This window comes from Oncorhynchus mykiss, chromosome 8 (assembly GCF_057628025.1).
Source record: "Oncorhynchus mykiss isolate SJ-2025 chromosome 8, ASM5762802v1, whole genome shotgun sequence".
Classification (NCBI taxonomy): Eukaryota; Metazoa; Chordata; class Actinopteri; order Salmoniformes; family Salmonidae; genus Oncorhynchus; species Oncorhynchus mykiss.
In genome coordinates this window covers 34,489,393-34,508,300 of record NC_143029.1, presented here as the reverse complement: position 1 = coordinate 34,508,300, position 18,908 = coordinate 34,489,393, and the positions used below count along the sequence as shown (strand labels likewise).

The following is an 18,908-nucleotide window of genomic DNA, read 5'->3' as shown; positions in this document are numbered from 1 at the left end:
GTATGCTGCATGCATACCATTATGATTGCACTTCCTTTGTATTATTATGATAGTATATGCAATTTTACAGACTTTTATCCAAAGTGACTAACAGTCATGTATGCAAACATTTTTAACCTATGGGTGGTCCCGGGAATCAAACCCACTATTCTGGCGTTGCAGGAGCCATGCTCTACCAACTGAGCTACAGTAAGTTAATCAATTAATGTCATCATTCCCTTAGTGAGTGTGGGTCGTTGCTGCTGAGGAACGATCAAACCCCTGTCTGGTGTGTGATTGAAACTCTCATGATGCTTGTCTACAGGAGAACACGGCACGGGCTTGCAGCAGAACATTTACGTCTGGTGTGCTAGCTAGCTAATCCACACTATTCCATCGACACGACTCTCTAAGACTGCCATGCTTCTACAAACATCAATGGCTCTGCTTCCCTTTCATTGAGTGGAACAAACGCTGTTGTAGTCACTCATCCTTTTTTATTTTTTTTTATTTATTTATCCGTTATTTTACCAGGTAAGTTGACTGAGAACACGTTCTCATTTGCAGCAACGACCTGGGGAATAGTTACAGGAGAGAGGAGGGGGATGAATGAGCCAATTGTAAACTGGGGATTATTAGGTGACCGTGATGGTTTGAGGGTCAGATTGGGAATTTAGCCAGGACATCGGGGTTAACACCCCTACTCTTACGATAAGTGCCATGGGATCTTTAATGACCTCAGAGAGTCAGGACACCCGTCCCGACTCCTCTATTATACTGGGTTCTAACTGCAGCTGGAAAAGAGACTGCCGTTAATTCACTTGAGATCCAAGAAAATAATGCTTATGAGATCAAACAAAAATATTTGTTTTGGGGGGAAGAAACTGGGTAGATTCTGTCAAAATAATTTAACAATTCCTTTGTGTGTTCATTAACCAATTCAATTAAAATCACTCTGTCTGTTTCTAAGAATTTGTAAGATCCTTATTTGCATAAAATAGACAGAGACCAGTCTACCAAAATTAGCCAATAGCATTTATTCTTGAGAGCGCTGCTCATAGAACCATGTACAACAGCTTATATATCACATATGACGTCATAGGTTTTAAAATGTCTCTCCTCCTCTCGACCAGGACAAAGCAGGTTCAAAAGTTCATTCCAACTCACTAGCGCACATACCTGACACATTATACCTGGATTAACTCCTGAAGTCTCACCATAGTCTATTACCACCTAGCAGACAGTTCCAGATAAGGAAAACCTGAAGGGGCTCTCGCTGTCTTATTTTATCGCCACAGAGTTATAGCTGAGTCGGTTCAAACATAGGTTAATGATTCTCTTTGCTTACTTTAGACACACACATACATTCCTTCTTCCACAATGGTTATCATTTCCAATTACCCCTTATCCATGCTACATAACCTCTAATCCCTAATGGTTAAGTTTCTGAGTAGAATTATTTAATCATTCATGTTAAACCTTGATAAAATCTCTTAACAGATTCAAATTCAATTAAATTACTGTGACATTGGGCAAAAACACATCTCATAAAAATCCATGATGTAGCACCCTTCCCAAAAAGACTGATATATCCACACTAACAGTGCACTGAAGCACAAAACTGAATGAACAAAACATTAGGTTTTTTTCATGACATAGATTGACCAGATGAATCCAGGTGAAAGCTATGATCCCTTATTAAATCCACTTCAATCAGTGTAGATGAAGGGGAAGAGACAGGTTGAAGAAGGACTTTTAAGCCTTGAGACAATTGAGACATGGACTGTGTATGTGTGCCATTCAGTGGGTGAATGGGCAAGACAAAATATTTAAGTGCCTTTGAACGGGGTATGGTAGTAGGTGCCAGGTGCACTGGGTTGAGTGTGTCAAGAACTGCAACACAGCTGTTTAAAAAAAAACGCTCAACAGTTTCCCATGTGTATTATCAAGAATGGTCCACCACCCAAAGGACATCCAGTCAACTTGATACAACTGTGGGAAGCATTGGAGTCAACACAGGCCAGCATACCTGTGGAACGCTTTCGACACCTTGTAGAGTCCATGCCCAAATGAATTGAGGCGGTTCTAAGGGCAAAAGGGGGTGCAACTCATATTAGGAAGGTGTTCCTTATGTTTTGTACACTCAAGTGCTGTAAACATGTATTCTGTGATATTCTAGTATGGTCGTTGAAACGTAGCCTTAGCTTTGGGAACATACTTATTTGGCTTAGCTTAGCACGCTAAAAGTAGTTGCTTAGCTTAGCATGCTACGTTATGTCGGTTAGCTTAGCGGGATAAAGACTATTGTTTAGCTTACAGTGCTAAAGACTGTAGCATGCTAATGGTTGTTGTTTTGTATCTCCTTTCCACCTCTAGCCTATCCCCGGCCTCCCATTAGAACCTACTCTTCCCCGTTGGAGACCAGCTCCACCACGCACAGCCAGCAGCTATGGCTGAAGACTTGGACATGCGCAACGACCTGTCGGATATGCAGCAACGCGCCTACCAGCTTGGAGATGAGGTGAGCAGCACAGCCCCAACCCATGCTACTGTATACCACATTTCCAACAGATTTTTAGACACCTGAGAGACACTCAAGCCTACACAGAAAATCATCCAAATGTAGGCATATGCAACTACACTTCAAAACCATCTGTATGCTTTAGCTATAGAATTAAAACATCTGTATGTTTTAGCTGTAGAATTGAGGAAATGTGAATTTCTCACTCTCCTCTTGACATAAAATCAACTTAAACAGATCCAGTCAAATCCTTCTTGGTTTTTTTTACGAATACATTTGACAGTATCACACATTGTATCACAATCTAGCCCCACTAGATGACTTCCTCCTGTCAGCAGCAGCCAGCTCCTGTAGAGGACAAGCAGGGCAGATGCACAGGGAGGGTACTGTAACATGCTGATGGCCCCAGCCTCGGGCTTACAACTCCTGGCTCCGACTGTGCAATACCAGGGTCTGTGTGTCAGGTGGAGGGAGAGTCCACCTGGTTCCGTTCTTACATAATAGTGGTGTGTGTGTGTGTGTGTGTGTGCGTGCGTGTGGATAAGTGTTAGTTTATGTGTGTGCCAGACCTAGGATAATTATAGTTGTAACTATGATTTGTTAATTATTTTGAAGCTGTAAAAGTGGTCTACTCCAATGTTGAATTGATTCCATGTCCCTCATGTAATTAATTCTAGGCTATAGGCTATATTATTATTCATTTCTAAGAGCCCTCCAAACCATGTGCTTATGATCATATATTTAGACTAATTCAACTAACTGTTGTAGTTTTAGGCTCTTCATCAAGTATTTGGCATCCATCAAATAAATATATATATATATTATTTTATAACTTGCATATATTCAATCACCTTCAAATATTTGGTTTTCTGAGAAGTATTCAAAATAGTTTGTTTGCTAGCTGGCCATCAATTGTAGAGGTTGAGAAGGGGTCTGGGATCCTAAGCTATCAAAGCAGACTTTATGCAGTTATTTAAAAACAGGGTTTATATCGCTTTGAATGATACAAAAAATTAGAAGCACTGTTTTTTTTTAAATCTTATTTGAATTCAAATACATTTACAGTGCAAGTTCTTTAATACTTCCACATCTTGAAATGTATTGATTCCACAGTATAGTTGTGATGGTTTCTGTGCCTCTAAAGAAAACATATATTATAACTGACTGACTCCCTTTTGCGGGTAGTTACATCAGAGTTCTATTTTCAACCATTCAACCTACTGATGCACATTATATTGACATTTTCTTATCAATGGAATATGTATGAAATGACAAATAATTCATTAGCTTTCCAAATGATCATCATGTTGATTGTAGTGCCATGTTGATTGTATTGGTTATCGATTCCAGTGTCTACGTCCCAATTCCAGGCAATTCCATTTCACAAACACAGGGAGTGATGTCTATGGAGCTTCGTCAACCTACATCTCTGTCTCCACTCATATCTGTCATGTCTTCTCATGCTTTCCAATTCTAACTTTCTTCTCCTTTCTGTCCACAGTCGCTGGAGAGCACTCGTCGTATGCTACAGCTGGTGGAAGAGGTTAGAGAAAGACACCATTCATACTTACAGTGTTCACAACGCCAAGCCAGAATACAATGCAAGCTGTGTCACAGCCCTTAGTGTACTGTACAGTATCTGCCTCAGAACAGTGCGTGGTATTGACATGAGTAAGATACCAGCACCTCTCTGTCAATACTGGAGGAAGAGAGGGGGAGAAAGATACCAGCACCTCCCTGTCAATACTGGAGGAAGAGAGGGAGAGAAAGATACCAGCACCTCCCTGTCAATACTGGAGGGAGAGAGGGAGAGAAAGATACCAGCACCTCCCTGTCAATACTGGAGGGAGAGAGGGAGAGAAAGATACCAGCACCTCCCTGTCAATACTGGAGGAAGAGAGGGAGAGAAAGATACCAGCACCTCCCTGTCAATACTGGAGGAAGACAGGGAGAGAAAGATACCAGCACCTCACTGTCAATACTGGAGGAAGAGAGGGAGAGAAAGATACCAGCACCTCCCTGTCAATACTAGAGGAAGAGAGGGAGAGAAAGATACCAGCACCTCCCTGTCAATACTGGAGGAAGACAGGGAGAGAAAGTTACCAGCACCTCCCTGTCAATACTGGAGGAAGACAGGGAGAGAAATATACCAGCACCTCCCTGTCAATACTGGAGGGAAAGAGGGAGAGAAAGATACCAGCACCTCGGACGTGACAAACAGACGAGCGTCTGTGAAGATAGAGGGAGGGGCTGTCTGGCGAAAGGGAAGACTTAAGAGGAGAAAAAGAAGGAGAGCGGAGAGAGGGAGCTATAAAGGATGAGAGAGAGAGGAATAGAGGGACACATTAGTCAGACTACTATGATTAATCAGATGATTATGTGTGATAATTGTTCAGCGATAAGAGTGTGTCACCACACTGGTTTAGAGCACAGATTCTGTTTGATTTTAGTTGTTGTCTCTCTCTCTCTCTCTCTCTCAATCATCATAACAAATAGGTGAGAACATTTTATTTTTCATGCAAACAAACAAGCAACTGCATTTCCAAATACTTAATGACGGAATCAAGGTGTATCCATCTCCATCTATATGGTTTGCATAACGTGGTAGTGTTGAGCAGAGCTGAAGGGATCCGTGCAGTGCAGTATGGGGATCGTGTTTGATTAGAACCCCTGGGAGTCATTATTTACTACTTTTGGATTTCTCTGGGAACCCGAATGCTAATTTACAGCATAAATTATAGGGTGGCTGGTAGCCTAGTGGTTAAGCTTGCTGGCCCAATAACCAGAAGGTTGCTGGTTCAAATCCCCTAATAAGAGCATCTACAAAATGACAAAAAAAAATAAATATATATTTATACACTGCAGTGGCTGCGTATTGCTCGCCTCAAACGTTGATACTCTCCTCCTGTACGAATATGCTAATGTTATCAGGCTGTTGCGATTCGGACAGTGTTACCCCTATTGTGAGATTTTTTGTTGTTGAGCAAATTGCAAGACCTTGATCTAACTTTGTCTAAAGCGTGAGGTGTCTCTGACGGTGTCATCCTGTTTTACTATCACGTTGCCTTGCCCTCTAATCTCCATTCTACATGGCTTCTGTATACTCCCTTACTGATCCTACCTCTCTCTTTCTCCTTGTTTCCTTCCTTTTCATCCCTTCCTTCTTCCTCTCACCCCTTCCTTCTTCTCCGCGGTTATTCGGGGAGTAGAGTAAAGATGCTGGTATCAGGACTTTGGTTATGTTGGACGAGCAAGGAGGTAAGTGTTGGATGGGTCTTCTGGGAGGGAAAACCAATAGGACTTTGTGCCCCGCCTTGCATCTGACTTTTTGCTATGAATAACTTAACAGTGCATGCTTTGAAGTGGCTAGCTAGAATGACAGATTCTGCTTCATATTTCAACTTGAGTTATTTTCAAGGGCCTTGTGCATTGAAATAGACAGATATGTGGATGAAGGTACAAAAACACTCAAATAGCAATATTTTAGATACCCATGTAAACGAACAGAGATTTTCTTGACAGTTGAATTGTTTCCTGTGCACTTGCTCGTAATCCATTAAGTGGCCAATCCCCCCCCCCCAAAAAAAAGAATCTAGACATGATTTACACATGATAATGACCAATAACAAATGTGATTTAGAGAAAATAATTGCAGGGCCTAAACCCTGGCATTACTACTGGTTTGTTGTGCTTGGAGGGATTGATTAGAGGGCATAATTGTCTTGCCAGAAGGCATTAGCCTCAACCCAGTCTTCTCATTGGCTGGTGAGACTGCAGTAATCAGTTCCTTTTTGGGGAAACCCCACTGACCGAGGACCTTAATGACACTCTCAAAGTCATCTGCTCATTCCTCTATCATCATCCCTCTATCCACTACTCATCCCTTCCTTCTGCAGTCCATCCGTCCAGCGCTGCCTCCACGAAGCCAATTTAGACTGCTGTCTGGTCGCTGAGGTGGCTGTAAGCCTGTTTAGCTGCTCTCTGACTTCCGCTTATTGACGGTGCCGTAGTGGAGAAGCCTGGACTGATGCCGTACACAAGGCTTGAATCAGTCACAGGATTAAATCAATTAAAAAGGGAATGAAAAATACAGGGTTTGTGAACAAATGTTCTACTAGCAAAGACATTGATTATGTTGATACTGAGCGGAAGAAAAATACCCGTTCAACATCACCTTATTTCCATTTGACATTCCTCTTAGTCGCCGCTGTTCAAGTAAAGGTCACATGACTTAGTTGTATAAAAGCATGCCGGGGATTTTTTACAAAGGTGGACATTATCAATTGGCTTAAGCCTTGACTGCATTCCTGACCTACTCTACTCTACTTTCCAACCTCATCTTACTATAACACGTGCTGCACGTAATTCATACGCAACCTCCTAAACCCGAACATCAGAGTTGTCCATCCACCCACCTACCCGGTATCATTAATCCCCTCCCATACATTTTGTTTGCAATTTATAAGTTGAAGAATCCTCATATAAAAGATGGTCCATTTTAATTCATGATACACTTTCTGATGAATTGCCTGTATTGATAACTGAATTGACCCCAACCCTGCACGACATCACACCAATAACATCCATCCAGCTACCATATTCATGCCTTGACCCAATGTCCACACTGCCCACAAACAGCTCATCTCCTAGGGGAATGATACTGTAGTATAGGATCGGTAGGATTTCAGATTTGCCGTGATGCTACAGCCATGGCAAACCGTTGATGATGGTATCTTTAGATTTAAAAAATAATAAATCCCCTCACCAATGAGTAATAAACCACAAATATTTTGTTTTGCGTACTTTTCAACACTAAAAGGCTTCTTTCTGTAAAATGAAAATCTAAAGAATAACTGAGACTGCAACTGACAGTCTCAGTTGTAACTTTATTCAGTACCCAGTACTCTCTGGCGTGAAGATCCATCATCACATATTATACCAGTTTACTGATGCATGCACACAATAGAAACTCATATAGATTATATTATTGTATACAGCTCAATGCTGCTCATGACTCATATCTTTCTGTCAAATAGTCAATAAAATTCATTCCACTGCTGTCATCCCTTTGTCCTGACCAGAACAACTCGATCGTGTTGAAGATGGCATGAACCATATCAACCAAGACATGAAGGAGGCCGAGAAAAGTTTAAAAGATTTAGGGAAATGCTGTGGTCTTATCATATGTCCCTGTAACAAGTAGGTACTGACCCAACGAGCCCAAAGGTTCTTCACTTGTGGTGGCGTCCATTTTTTCCCCCTTTCGTCACAGTGAGTGTCTGAATCTGTTGTCTTCTCTTCTTTGTCTTCTCTCCTCCTTCCGTTCTTTCCTTTCCTTTCCTTTTCTTCTCACGTGCTTCGTTCTGTGGGGGATAAATGACTTGTGTTTAATCAGAGCAACTGGAGCGCATCGAAGAGGGAATGGATCAAATCAATAAGGACATGAAGGATGCAGAAAAGAATTTGAACGATCTAGGAAAATTCTGTGGTATTTGCTCCTGCCCATGTAACAAGTAGGTGATGCTTGCCTGCCTGCCTGCCTGCCTGCCATTAACCAAGGTGGAAGTGACGTCATAGTGGCCAGCAGTGCGTTAGTCTGCTCAAGCTCTAACCAGACTGACTCCTCCCCTCAATCCTCTGATCCTCTCGTAAGACCTCTTGACACACACTCACACATACACATATAGTACCAGTCAAAAGTTTGGACACCTACTCATTCCAGGGTTTTTCTTTATTGTTAATATTTTCGACATTGTAGAATAATAGTGAAGACATCAAAACTATGAAATAACACATGGAATTATGTAGTAACCAAAAAAGTGTTACATTTATTTTATATTTGAGATTTTTCAAAGTAGCCGCCATTTGCCTTAATGACAGCTTTGCACACTCTTGGTATTCTCTCAACCAGCTTCATGAGGTACCTGGAATGCATTTCAATTAACAGGTGTGCCTTGTTAAAAGTTAATTTGTAGAATTTCTTTCCTTCTTAATGCGTTTGAGCCAATCAGTTGAAGATATCCCTATTTGGTAAAAGACCAATTCCATATTTTGGCAAGAGCAGCTCAAATAAGCAAAGAGAAACGACAGTCCATCATTACCTTAACAAATTAAGGTCATTCAATCCGGAAAATTTCAAGAACTTTCAAAGTTTCTTCAAGTGCAGTCGCAAAAACCATCAAGCGATATGATGAAACTGGCTCTCATGAAGACCGCCACAGGAAAGGAAGAACCAGAGTTACCTTTGCTGCAGAGGATACGTTCATTAGAGTTACCAGCCTCAGAAATGGACAATTAACTGCACCTCAGATTGCAGCCCAAATTAATGCTTTGCAGAGTTCAAGTAACAGACACATCTCAATATCAACTGTTCAGAGGAGACTGCGTGAATCAGGCCTTCGTGGTCAAATTGCTGCAAAGAAACCACTACTAAAGGACACCAATAAGAACAAGAGACTTGTTTGGACCAATAAACATGAGCAATGGACATTAGAATGGTGGAAATCTGTCCTTTGGTCTGATGAGTCCAAATATGAGATTTTTGTGAGACGCAGAGTGAGACGCAGACTACATCTTTGTGAGATGTAGAGTAGGTGAATGGATTATATCCGCACATGTGGTTCCCACCGTGAAGCATGGAGGAGGAGGTGTGATGGTGTGGGGGTGCTTAGCTGGTGACACCATCTGGGATTTATTTAGAATTTAAGGCACAATTAACCAGCATGGCTAACACAGCATTCTGTAGCGAAACGCCATCCCATCTGGTTTGCGCTTAGTGGGACTATCATTTGATTTTCAACAGGACAATGAACCAACACAACCCCAAAATGTGTAAGGCCTATTTGACCAAGAAGGAGAGTGTAGGAGTGCTGCATCAAATGACCTGGCCTCCACAATCACCTGACCTCAACACAATTGAGATGGTTTGGGATGAGTTGGACCGCAGAGTGGAGGAAAAGCAGCCAACAAGTGCTCAGCATATGTGGGAACTCTTTCAAGACTGTTGGGAAATCGTTCCAGGTGACTACCTCATGAAGCTGGTTGAGAGAATGCCAACAGTGTGCAAAGCTGTCATCAAGGCAAAGTATGGCTACTTTGAAGATCTAAAATCAAAAATATATTTTGATTTCTTTAACACTTTTTTTGTTACTACATGATTCCATATGTGTTATTTCATAGTTATGATGTCTTCACTATTATTCTACAATGTAGAAAATAGTACAAATAAAGAAAAACCCTTGAATAAGTAGGTGTGTCCAAACTGGTAATATATGTGCACACACACACGACATGATGTCACACACACGTTCTGCACACACACACACACACACACACACACACACACACACACACATACACACACACACACACACACACACACACACACACACACACACACACACACACACAAACACACACACACACACACACACACACACACACACACACACACACACACACACACACACACACACACACACACACACACACACACACAGTGGTGACTGACAGGAGCCTCAGGTCCTCATGGGTCTCACTCTGGTAATAATCCGGACAGGCCTCTAGACATATCCCAGAATATCTTGTGGAATCCCCAGACTCGGCTCGGGAGCTCCCCACAGGCCCATCTGTCACAGCCAACAATCAACAAAGGTGTGAGAACAGTGTATGGAGGTTTTCAACCCCTTAACAATGCAGTGTTAGCTTATACAGCATGCAGACTATATTGGAGTTCTCCTCAACAGCATAATAACCAAGCTGAATACTGCCCACAAATGTCCAAACACTTGCTGTCCCTAACTATTAATGCTAGACAGACAGGAGAGACTTTCTATGGCCCCTGAACACACCAACCTACCAAAAGTCTTGACTCCTATCCTCCTATAGATCAGGCCAAAACTTATCAGCAGGGCTTCTCCAGGCACCTTCCTCCAAGCACCCTTCTCCAAGCACCCTTCTCCAAACACCATATTCTAAGTGCCATTCTCCAAGATCCCTTCTCGTCCAAGCAAACGTATCGTCACGTAACAGCACCATTCTCCTCCCTCCTTTTGCCGGACTATCAAAGCCACTGTAGCCACTATTACTTTCATAGCCACTTACTTTTGTTACTATTACTTTCATAGCCACTATAGTTACTATTACTTGCATAGCCACTATAGTTACTATTACTTGCATAGCCACTATAGTTACTATTACTTGCATAGCCACTATAGTTTTGATCTAAGCCACTATAAGATTCCAGGACTGCTTGTCAGTTTTCTTCATCTGCATGTAAATACCACATGGTCAGACACCCAAATAACCTGAGATCTGCAGAACAGATCAGTAATTGCACGTCATGCAGACAGATCTCTGTCTCTCTCCCTGCAACTGTGAACTCTGCACACCCAATCCACGAATGACTACTGACTGGAATGACTGGAGAGCATGACCATTGAATGCCATGCATGCTGATGATGCAGCTCATATTAATGGTACACATGTTGAAAAAATGATGCTGATGATGTTCATGATGAACTCCTGTTACTTGTCATATAATTGGGTGCTAAATTGGGTCCCATTAATTTGCCACTATTATGGTAGTGACTGTAAAAAATGAGAATAAGGGATAATCAGTAATTGTGATAATAATAAACATAAAATAACATTCATTTTTAATCAAATCAAATGTTATTGGTCACATACTGTACATGTGTTTAGCAGAAGTTATTGTGGGTGTAGCAAAATGATTGTGTTTCTAGCTCTGACAGTGCAGTAATATCTAACAAGTAATATCTAACAACAGTGCAGTAATATCTAACCAATAATATCTAACAACAGTGTAGTAATATCTAACAACTAATATCTAACAACAGTGCAGTAATATCTAACAACTAATATCTAACAACAGTGCAGTAATATCTAACAACAGTGCAGTAATATCTAACAACAGTGCAGTAATATCTAACAACTAATATCTAACAACAGTGCAGTAATATCTAACAACTAATATCTAACAACAGTGCAGTAATATCTAACAACTAATATCTAACAACAGTGCAGTAATATCTAACAACTAATATCTAACAACAGTGCAGTAATATCTAACAAGTAATATCTAACAACAGTGCAGTAATATCTAACCAGTAATATCTAACAACAGTGTAGTAATATCTAACAACTAATATCTAACAACAGTGCAGTAATATCTAACAACTAATATCTAACAACAGTGCAGTAATATCTAACAACAGTGCAATAATATCTAACGAGTAATGTCTAACAGTTTCACAACATATACCCAATGCACACAAATCTAAGTAAAGGAATGGAATTAAGAATATCTAAATATATTGACGAGCAATGCCAGAGCGGCATAGACTAAGGTAAAGTAGAATAGAATAGAATTATATATACATATGAGATGAATAGTGCAAAATATATAAACATTATTAAAGTGTCTAGTGTTCCATTTATTAAAGTGGACAGTTATTTCAAGTTTATGTACGTATATAGGCAGGAGCCTCTAATGTGCTAGTGATGGCTATTTAACAGTCTGATGGCCTTGAGATAGAAGCTGTTATTCAGTCTCTTGGTCCCAGACGCAAACAGGTTATAATAGGCTACTAAAACCAAATGACTAATCTAAAAACGAGTGGATACCACGCTGCATTGCCTATGCAGTAGCCTACCGCCACTCCCACAGAGCACTGTGGTAGCTGTGTGCCCCCTTCTTCCCATGCAGCCCCAGGGAAGCAGCGCAGATCTAGGTCAGCCAGATCATACATACTGTAGGCAAGATACCCTGTTGACTGAAACCCAGGGCTTCGTTCTAGATATCTAGATCTATACTGGAGACAAGAACTCGATCCACTGGACTATGAGCCTGTGGGTCAAAGGGTTAGTTAACCCTGATGAGGTTTCTCTCTTGTTGTCTGATTGACATCATGTCCAAGTACAGTAGGTAGAGCTCTAAGTCCATGGAGGGTATACGGTATGTTACTAAAACAGATTCACTCTGATCAGGGGACTTGGGAGTTTCTCATTTTAAAAAAACAACAACACATTTTTACCTCATAAAACGAGAGAGTGACAGAGAACGTTGCAAACGGCACGTCGAAGGAATTGGATAACCTAACTGTTGCATGTAAAACTAATTGTATTACATAACTGAGTCAATTGAATGTAGGGAGAGAGGAGCGTCGCCAGTGTGCCTGACGGTGTGTGTTTTAACACAGTGGTCTGTGTAATCATCGCCTCAGTCCATTTCTATAAATACTGGCTCAGTGGGAGGGGTCAGAATCAGCCATCTTCTCCATCGTCTGATAAAACAAGAAATATCTACCCTCCTCGAGCTTTGAGGTTACAGAAAGGCTTAATCCAACCAAGCCATTTGGTTACTTAGAGGAAAGACAGGCATGGTTTTAGGGAGAGGAAAGAAAGAGAAGTCAAGATAGACATTATAACTCAGGGTCCTCTTATGTTGTTATGTGTTGAATGTTATTAAAATTAATAATTGCATACAAAACACAGTATGACATACATTTCACACAGACAGACAGTTTGTGATGGTGGTTCATATCTTGACAACTGCAGTGTACTTATAGACTCATTAAAAAGAGCCTGAAGCATAGACTCGCCCAGGGCCTCCTAAGCCACCATAGAAGCTGCCTGTCATATTAAGATCTTTGTCAGACAGAGTACATAGCAAATCTAGATACAGCTACATAATTTGTTTTAAATTCATCTTGGTTAACCTGCTAATAATAAACCTTCTACTAATAATATTACATTTAATTTATCAAGGGCATTTCTTGCACTCAAGGCACTGCAGGTACTGCATAAATATTACTTACCCCCTGAAATAGAGGAAGCAAACATTTTGACAAAGACCTCATCATCTGACCAAGAATGCCTTAATAATGTACTGTTCACTGATCGACCTTAAAGGGATACTTCCTGGTTTGATCATCTACTTCCCCAGAGTCATATCCAACTCGTGGACACCATTTGTATGCCTCTGAGTGCAGTTTGAATGAAGTTGCTAATGAACATTAGTGCAAATGCTAACTAGCATTAGCACAATGACTGGAAGTCTATGGTAACTGCTAGCATGCTATTAGATACCATAGACATCCAGTCATTGCCTACATCCCTTTAAAGTATCCCTTTAAAACTACCTGATATTATTATGTTTTATTTAACTAGGCTGTCAGTTAAGAACAACTACTTATTTACAATGATGGCCTACCAGGGAAAAGTGGGTTAACTGCCTTGTTCAGGAGCAGAACGACAGATTTATACCTTGTCAGCTCAGGGATTCGACCCAGCAACCTTTCAGTTACTGGCGCAACGTTCTAACCACTAGGCCACCTTCCACCCCAAAATAACATATCCTAGATAGATTCACGGCGTGAACAAAATACTTGACATTAAAAAAAGAAGTGTAGTCTTGTTATGTCCCTCTGCTTTGTTTTATTTTCCAGTTCTTCCCCAAACTATGTGGCAGTCCAGTCCTGTTATTCTATGTTGTCTTGTCTGCCAAACCCTTGTCTCTCTGTTCTGTGTCACATATAGCCACCCTATTCCCAAAAGTAGTGGATGTGTGTTGGGAATAGGGTGGCATTTCAGATGCAACCTGGGAGATACCATTGTGAGGGGGGAGAAGGGGTGGGGCATTTCAATGTGAAGGAATGCTTTGGGGAGGGTGGAAAAAAATGAGTTATCCCAACTGTTGTTTACAAAATGCATGTAAATACTTAAGAGGTCAAATTTTTCAGCTGGGAAAAGGTATGTGTCTCAGCATACTAAACTTGCCTGAGTACAGTGTGTTATATACCATTGAGATATGACATCGCATCACACTAACAATGTTAAGACTGGAGAATGAAGGAATGACCAAACCCATGCCTGCTTTCTCTGCTTTGCTTGGTTAGTCTGTTGTCTTTGACTTGCTTCTCATATTTCTATGTGGTGGATTAATTCATGATGATACAACTACACCTGATAGATAAAATATCTAGTAGTGATTAAGCTTCACCCTCCTCTTCCTCGACCCCCCCCCCCCCCAGGATGAAGAGTGGCGGCAGCAAGGCTTGGGGGAACAACCAGGATGGGGTGGTGGCCAGCCAGCCTGCCCGTGTGGTGGACGACCGCGAACAGATGGCCATCAGTGGAGGATTCGTTCGCAGGTGAGGGAGGGGGCCGTGGAGGGACCGGGTGGGTTTGTGGTTAATGTAGGGGGCAGGTTAGGGAGGGGTTCGTGGAGGGACCGGGTGGGTTGGTGGTTAATGTAGGGGGCAGGTGAGGGAGGGGTTCGTGGAGGGACTGGGTGGGTTGGTGGTTAATGTAGGGGGCAGGTGAGGGAGGGGTTCGTGGAGGGACCGGGTGGGTTGGTGGTTAATGTAGGGGGCAGGTAAGGGAGGGGGCCGTGGAGAGACTGGGTGGGTTGGTGGTTAATGTAGGGGGTAGGTGAGGGAGGGGGCCGTGGAGGGAACTGGTGGGTTGGTGGTTAATGTAGTGAGCAGGTAAGGGTGGGGGCCGTGGAGGAACCGGGTGGGTTGGTGGTTAATGTAGGGGGCAGGTAAGGGAGGGGTTCGTGGAGGGACCGGGTGGGTTGGTGGTTAATGTAGGGGGCAGGGATATTCAGTTGTTTTCAGTTTGGGGGAGCTGTATGGAACAGAGAGTTTGATGGGAGGCGAAGGTCCCCAAAGGAGGAGAAATTAAAGGTGAAATATGTATGGCTACCTTTATGAATTATATTATTTCATATGTAGTGTGTGGTCTTGTTCTTCTGTCTTTGTGGGTACCTGAAATCCCCAAAAGTCCCCACAAGGATAGTAAAAGATGGAAGATTCTCCCTCGTGAGGACATTTCCCAATTCCCAGCGAGGACAAAGGCTATTTTAAGCTTAGGGGTTAGGTTTGAGGTTAGAGTTACAATTAGGGTTAGGCAGTAGCGAAAATTGGATTTTGAATGGAAATGAATTTTATGTCTCGAAAAGGATAGAAAAACAAGTGTACGTGTGTGTGTGTGTGTGTGTGTGTGTGTGTGTGTGCGAGCGAGCGAGCGAGCGAGCGTGTATGACTGCGTGTTTGTTTGAATGCATGCAAGCCTAATTCAGTTCCTAAACCACAGGGTAACAGATGATGCCCGGGAAAATGAGATGGATGAGAACCTGGAACAGGTGGGAGGCATCATCGGTAACCTGCGCCACATGGCCCTGGATATGGGCAATGAGATCGACACCCAGAATCGACAGATCGACAGGATCATGGAAAAGGTACTGCCCTTAGTCCTGTATTGGTCCTTTATTTGTCCTGTATCGGCCCTGTGTTGGTCCTCCATTGGTCCTCTATTGGTCCTCTATTTGTCCTCTGTTGGGAAAAGGAAGGGAAATGGGATACCTAGTCAGTTGCACAACTGAATGAATTCAACTGAAATGTGTCTTCCGCATTTAACCCAACTCCTCTGAATCAGAGAAGTACGGGGCCTGTCTTAATCGATGTCCACGTCTGTATTAGTCCTCTATTGGTCCTCTATTGGTCTTTTATTGTCTATATACTATTATTAGGAGTTGTTGTTCAAATATTTGTTGACATCACATGACAACCGAGACTCAATAGCCTCACATCTCAAAGTGCCATTATCTACGTATATTATCTGCAAAATGTTCCAAGAGAAAACAAACAGAACCACAAACAACTTGTGTTTTTTCTCTCTTTCTCTTTCCTTTCCTTTCCTTTCCTTTCCTTTCCTTTCCTTTCCTTTCCTTTCCTTTCCTTTCCTTCTCCAGGCTGATTCTAACAAGACCAGGATTGACGAAGCCAACCAACGGGCCACTAAGATGCTGGGCAGTGGCTAAGCTCCCAGAACATGTTGCAATCGCAATTTATTGTCATGGTATTTACCTTCTAGGTTTGCACATGTGCACATATCACCTCCCCACATTGTAAATGTTGTTCTGTGCATCCTTTGTCTGGCTTTTTCAATGATTGTCCTCGTAAAATGAAATATTTCTTATCCTCTGTATCATTCTTTCCAAAGATTGTATACAGTGCTGACTCGATGGCTCTAGTTCACTTGTGAAGTTTTTATTCTCTTTATCAAATATAGTAAATACAGGTAACTGCCAAAATAAAGGAAACACTTGAGTAGATTAGGGTTCTGGCGGCTCTGTTTTGCTGTGAGTGCATTTTCCTGGCATGATTTAGGTCCATTCAACCTCTTCGAGGGCAAGGTAAACAACAATAAATACACAGCCATTCTGAGAGATCACCTTCAACCTATGCTGAAGCATTTCTATTGTGATAGGAGTGGTCTCTTTCAGGATGACAATGCCCCCATCCACAGGGCACGGGTGGTCACTGAACGTTTTGATGAGCATGAAAATGAAATAAACCATATTCCATGGCCATCTCAGTCACCAGTTCTCAACCCAATTGAACACTGATGGGAGATTCTGGAGTGGCGCCTTGGAACAGCGTTTTCCACCAAAACAACAAATGATGGAATTTCTTGCGGAAGAATGGTGTCGCATCCCTCCAATAGAGTTCCGGACACTTGTAGAATCTATGCCAAGGCACACTGAAAATGTTCTGGTGGCTTGTGGTGGCCCAATGCCCTACTATGATACTTTATGATGGTGTTTCCTTTATTCTGACAGATACCTGTATATACTGTATACACTGCCAGATGACAAATATAATAGGAATGCTATACAAGCTGTTTCCCTTGTCAGTATCTCAGTATTGTCTTAGTAAAACTGTATCATTCCATCAGCTACTGTCATGCTCCTTATTTTGATGTTGTCATGACAAATGAAGAAGAGGGAAAAAAATACGATGATTACAAATTATAGTAAATTCAAAAAGCACTTAAGGACAATCACTGTCTTTGGTTCATTACTGTTCAGTGTGCAACTAGATTTGCTGTAATAGACTTTGCAATCCAAGTGATGTTAATTGTGCGTTCTGCATGACAAATGGTCCATTTCTTTTGCCTTATACATAAAAGCGGTCTTAAAAATATATACACTGAGTGTACAAAAACATTAAGGACACCTTCTTAATGTTGAGTTGCACCCCATTTTGCCCAGAGAACGGCCTCCATTCACCAGGGCATGGACTCTGCAAGGTGTTGAAAGCGTTCCTCAAGGATGCTGATCAATGTTGACAGTGCTTTCCACAGCTGTGTCAAGTTGGCTGGATGTCCTTTGGGTGGTGCACCATTCTTGATACACACGGGAAACTGTTGAGCGTGAAAAACCCAGCAGCGCTGCCGTTCTCAACACACTCAAACCGGTGCGCCTGGCAACTACTACCATACCCTGTTCAATTGTTTTGTCTTACCCATTCATCCTCTGAATGGCACATACACAATCCATGTCTCAATTGTCTCAAGGTTTAAAAATCCTTCTTTAACCTGTCTCCTCCCCTTCACCTACACTGATTGAAGTGGATTTAACAAGTGACATCAATAAGGGATCATAGCTTTCACCTGGATTCACCTGGTCAGTCTATGTCACGGAAAGAGCAGGTGTTCCTAATGTTTCGTCCACTCATAATCAGTATTATGACACAGTTAAACGATCCATACTCTCCTGCAAGTTTGCAATAGTTCCACTATTTATATCAACATATATTTACAGACTATGACCATTGTGCAATAATGCAAAATGATCTTCACGTGAAGAGATTATCGTGAAAAAAAATGAGGACCTGTTTTTTTCTAAATTCATATGCAGTTCAGTGAAGATCATAGGTATTGGATGCTCTGGGGGGAAAGAAGAAATGCAAAAGCAAAGACTCGTATTTCTGAGAGACCTTACTTTTATAAGAGGACTGCATTGTGTTTGTTTAATCTCCCCGTGTGGTTTATTAATTAATGGTAAAATAATAATGATACAAATAAATGAATATGATAGTAATAACACTCTGAAACAAAAAAAATGACAGACAACTGTTTTTTAGTTTGCTTCTGTATTTGTATAGCGACGCACACCAAATCGCTGAGATGAACGAATAAACACCTTCTCTGAACGACACCATAGATTCAATTGTGAGATTTGACGTCCTCAAAACGCATGTAGTATCACGACTCCCTTAGTATTCTGTCAGGTTCTGAAGTGGTGGAACATTTTGTAGCTAGCTGAATTCATAAATAAAACCTATTCTCTGTGATTGGTCATGATGGATCTTTATTGCTCTTGTCGGCCAATGGCTTTGTCTATATAAACACACACCTGCTCATACAGTATATGTGTGTCTTCATCTGTCAGTCAGATTCACCACACTGACATATGACAACAACACAATGTACAACCAAATGATGTATGAACATGAAATAAATACTGTATGTAAATTGAACAGTATATGTAATGACAACATTAACAATACCCAGTATATGTATACTGTGACTGACATTA

The 18,908-nt window shown here is 41.6% G+C and overlaps 1 protein-coding gene across 2 annotated transcripts in view; it reads left to right on the top strand.

Moving 5' to 3' along the window:
• The window catches only part of LOC110529840 (synaptosomal-associated protein 25-A), a 38,553-nt gene extending 19,890 nt beyond the window's left edge, over window positions 1-18,663 (top strand). The window contains exons 2-8 of one of the 2 annotated variants that reach the window (XM_036985371.2): window positions 2,356-2,500; window positions 4,002-4,043; window positions 5,710-5,758; window positions 7,582-7,699; window positions 14,554-14,673; window positions 15,620-15,764; window positions 16,278-18,663. In XM_036985371.2, the coding sequence (XP_036841266.2) occupies window positions 2,429-2,500; window positions 4,002-4,043; window positions 5,710-5,758; window positions 7,582-7,699; window positions 14,554-14,673; window positions 15,620-15,764; window positions 16,278-16,346 (615 nt within the window). In that variant the 5' untranslated portion in view covers window positions 2,356-2,428 and the 3' untranslated portion in view covers window positions 16,347-18,663. Of the gene's footprint in view, window positions 1-2,355; window positions 2,501-4,001; window positions 4,044-5,709; window positions 5,759-7,581; window positions 7,700-7,895; window positions 8,014-14,553; window positions 14,674-15,619; window positions 15,765-16,277 lie in introns of both variants that reach the window. The other variant, XM_036985370.2, reaches the window with a different exon arrangement.
• The last annotated feature ends 245 nt before the right edge of the window (window positions 18,664-18,908 follow it).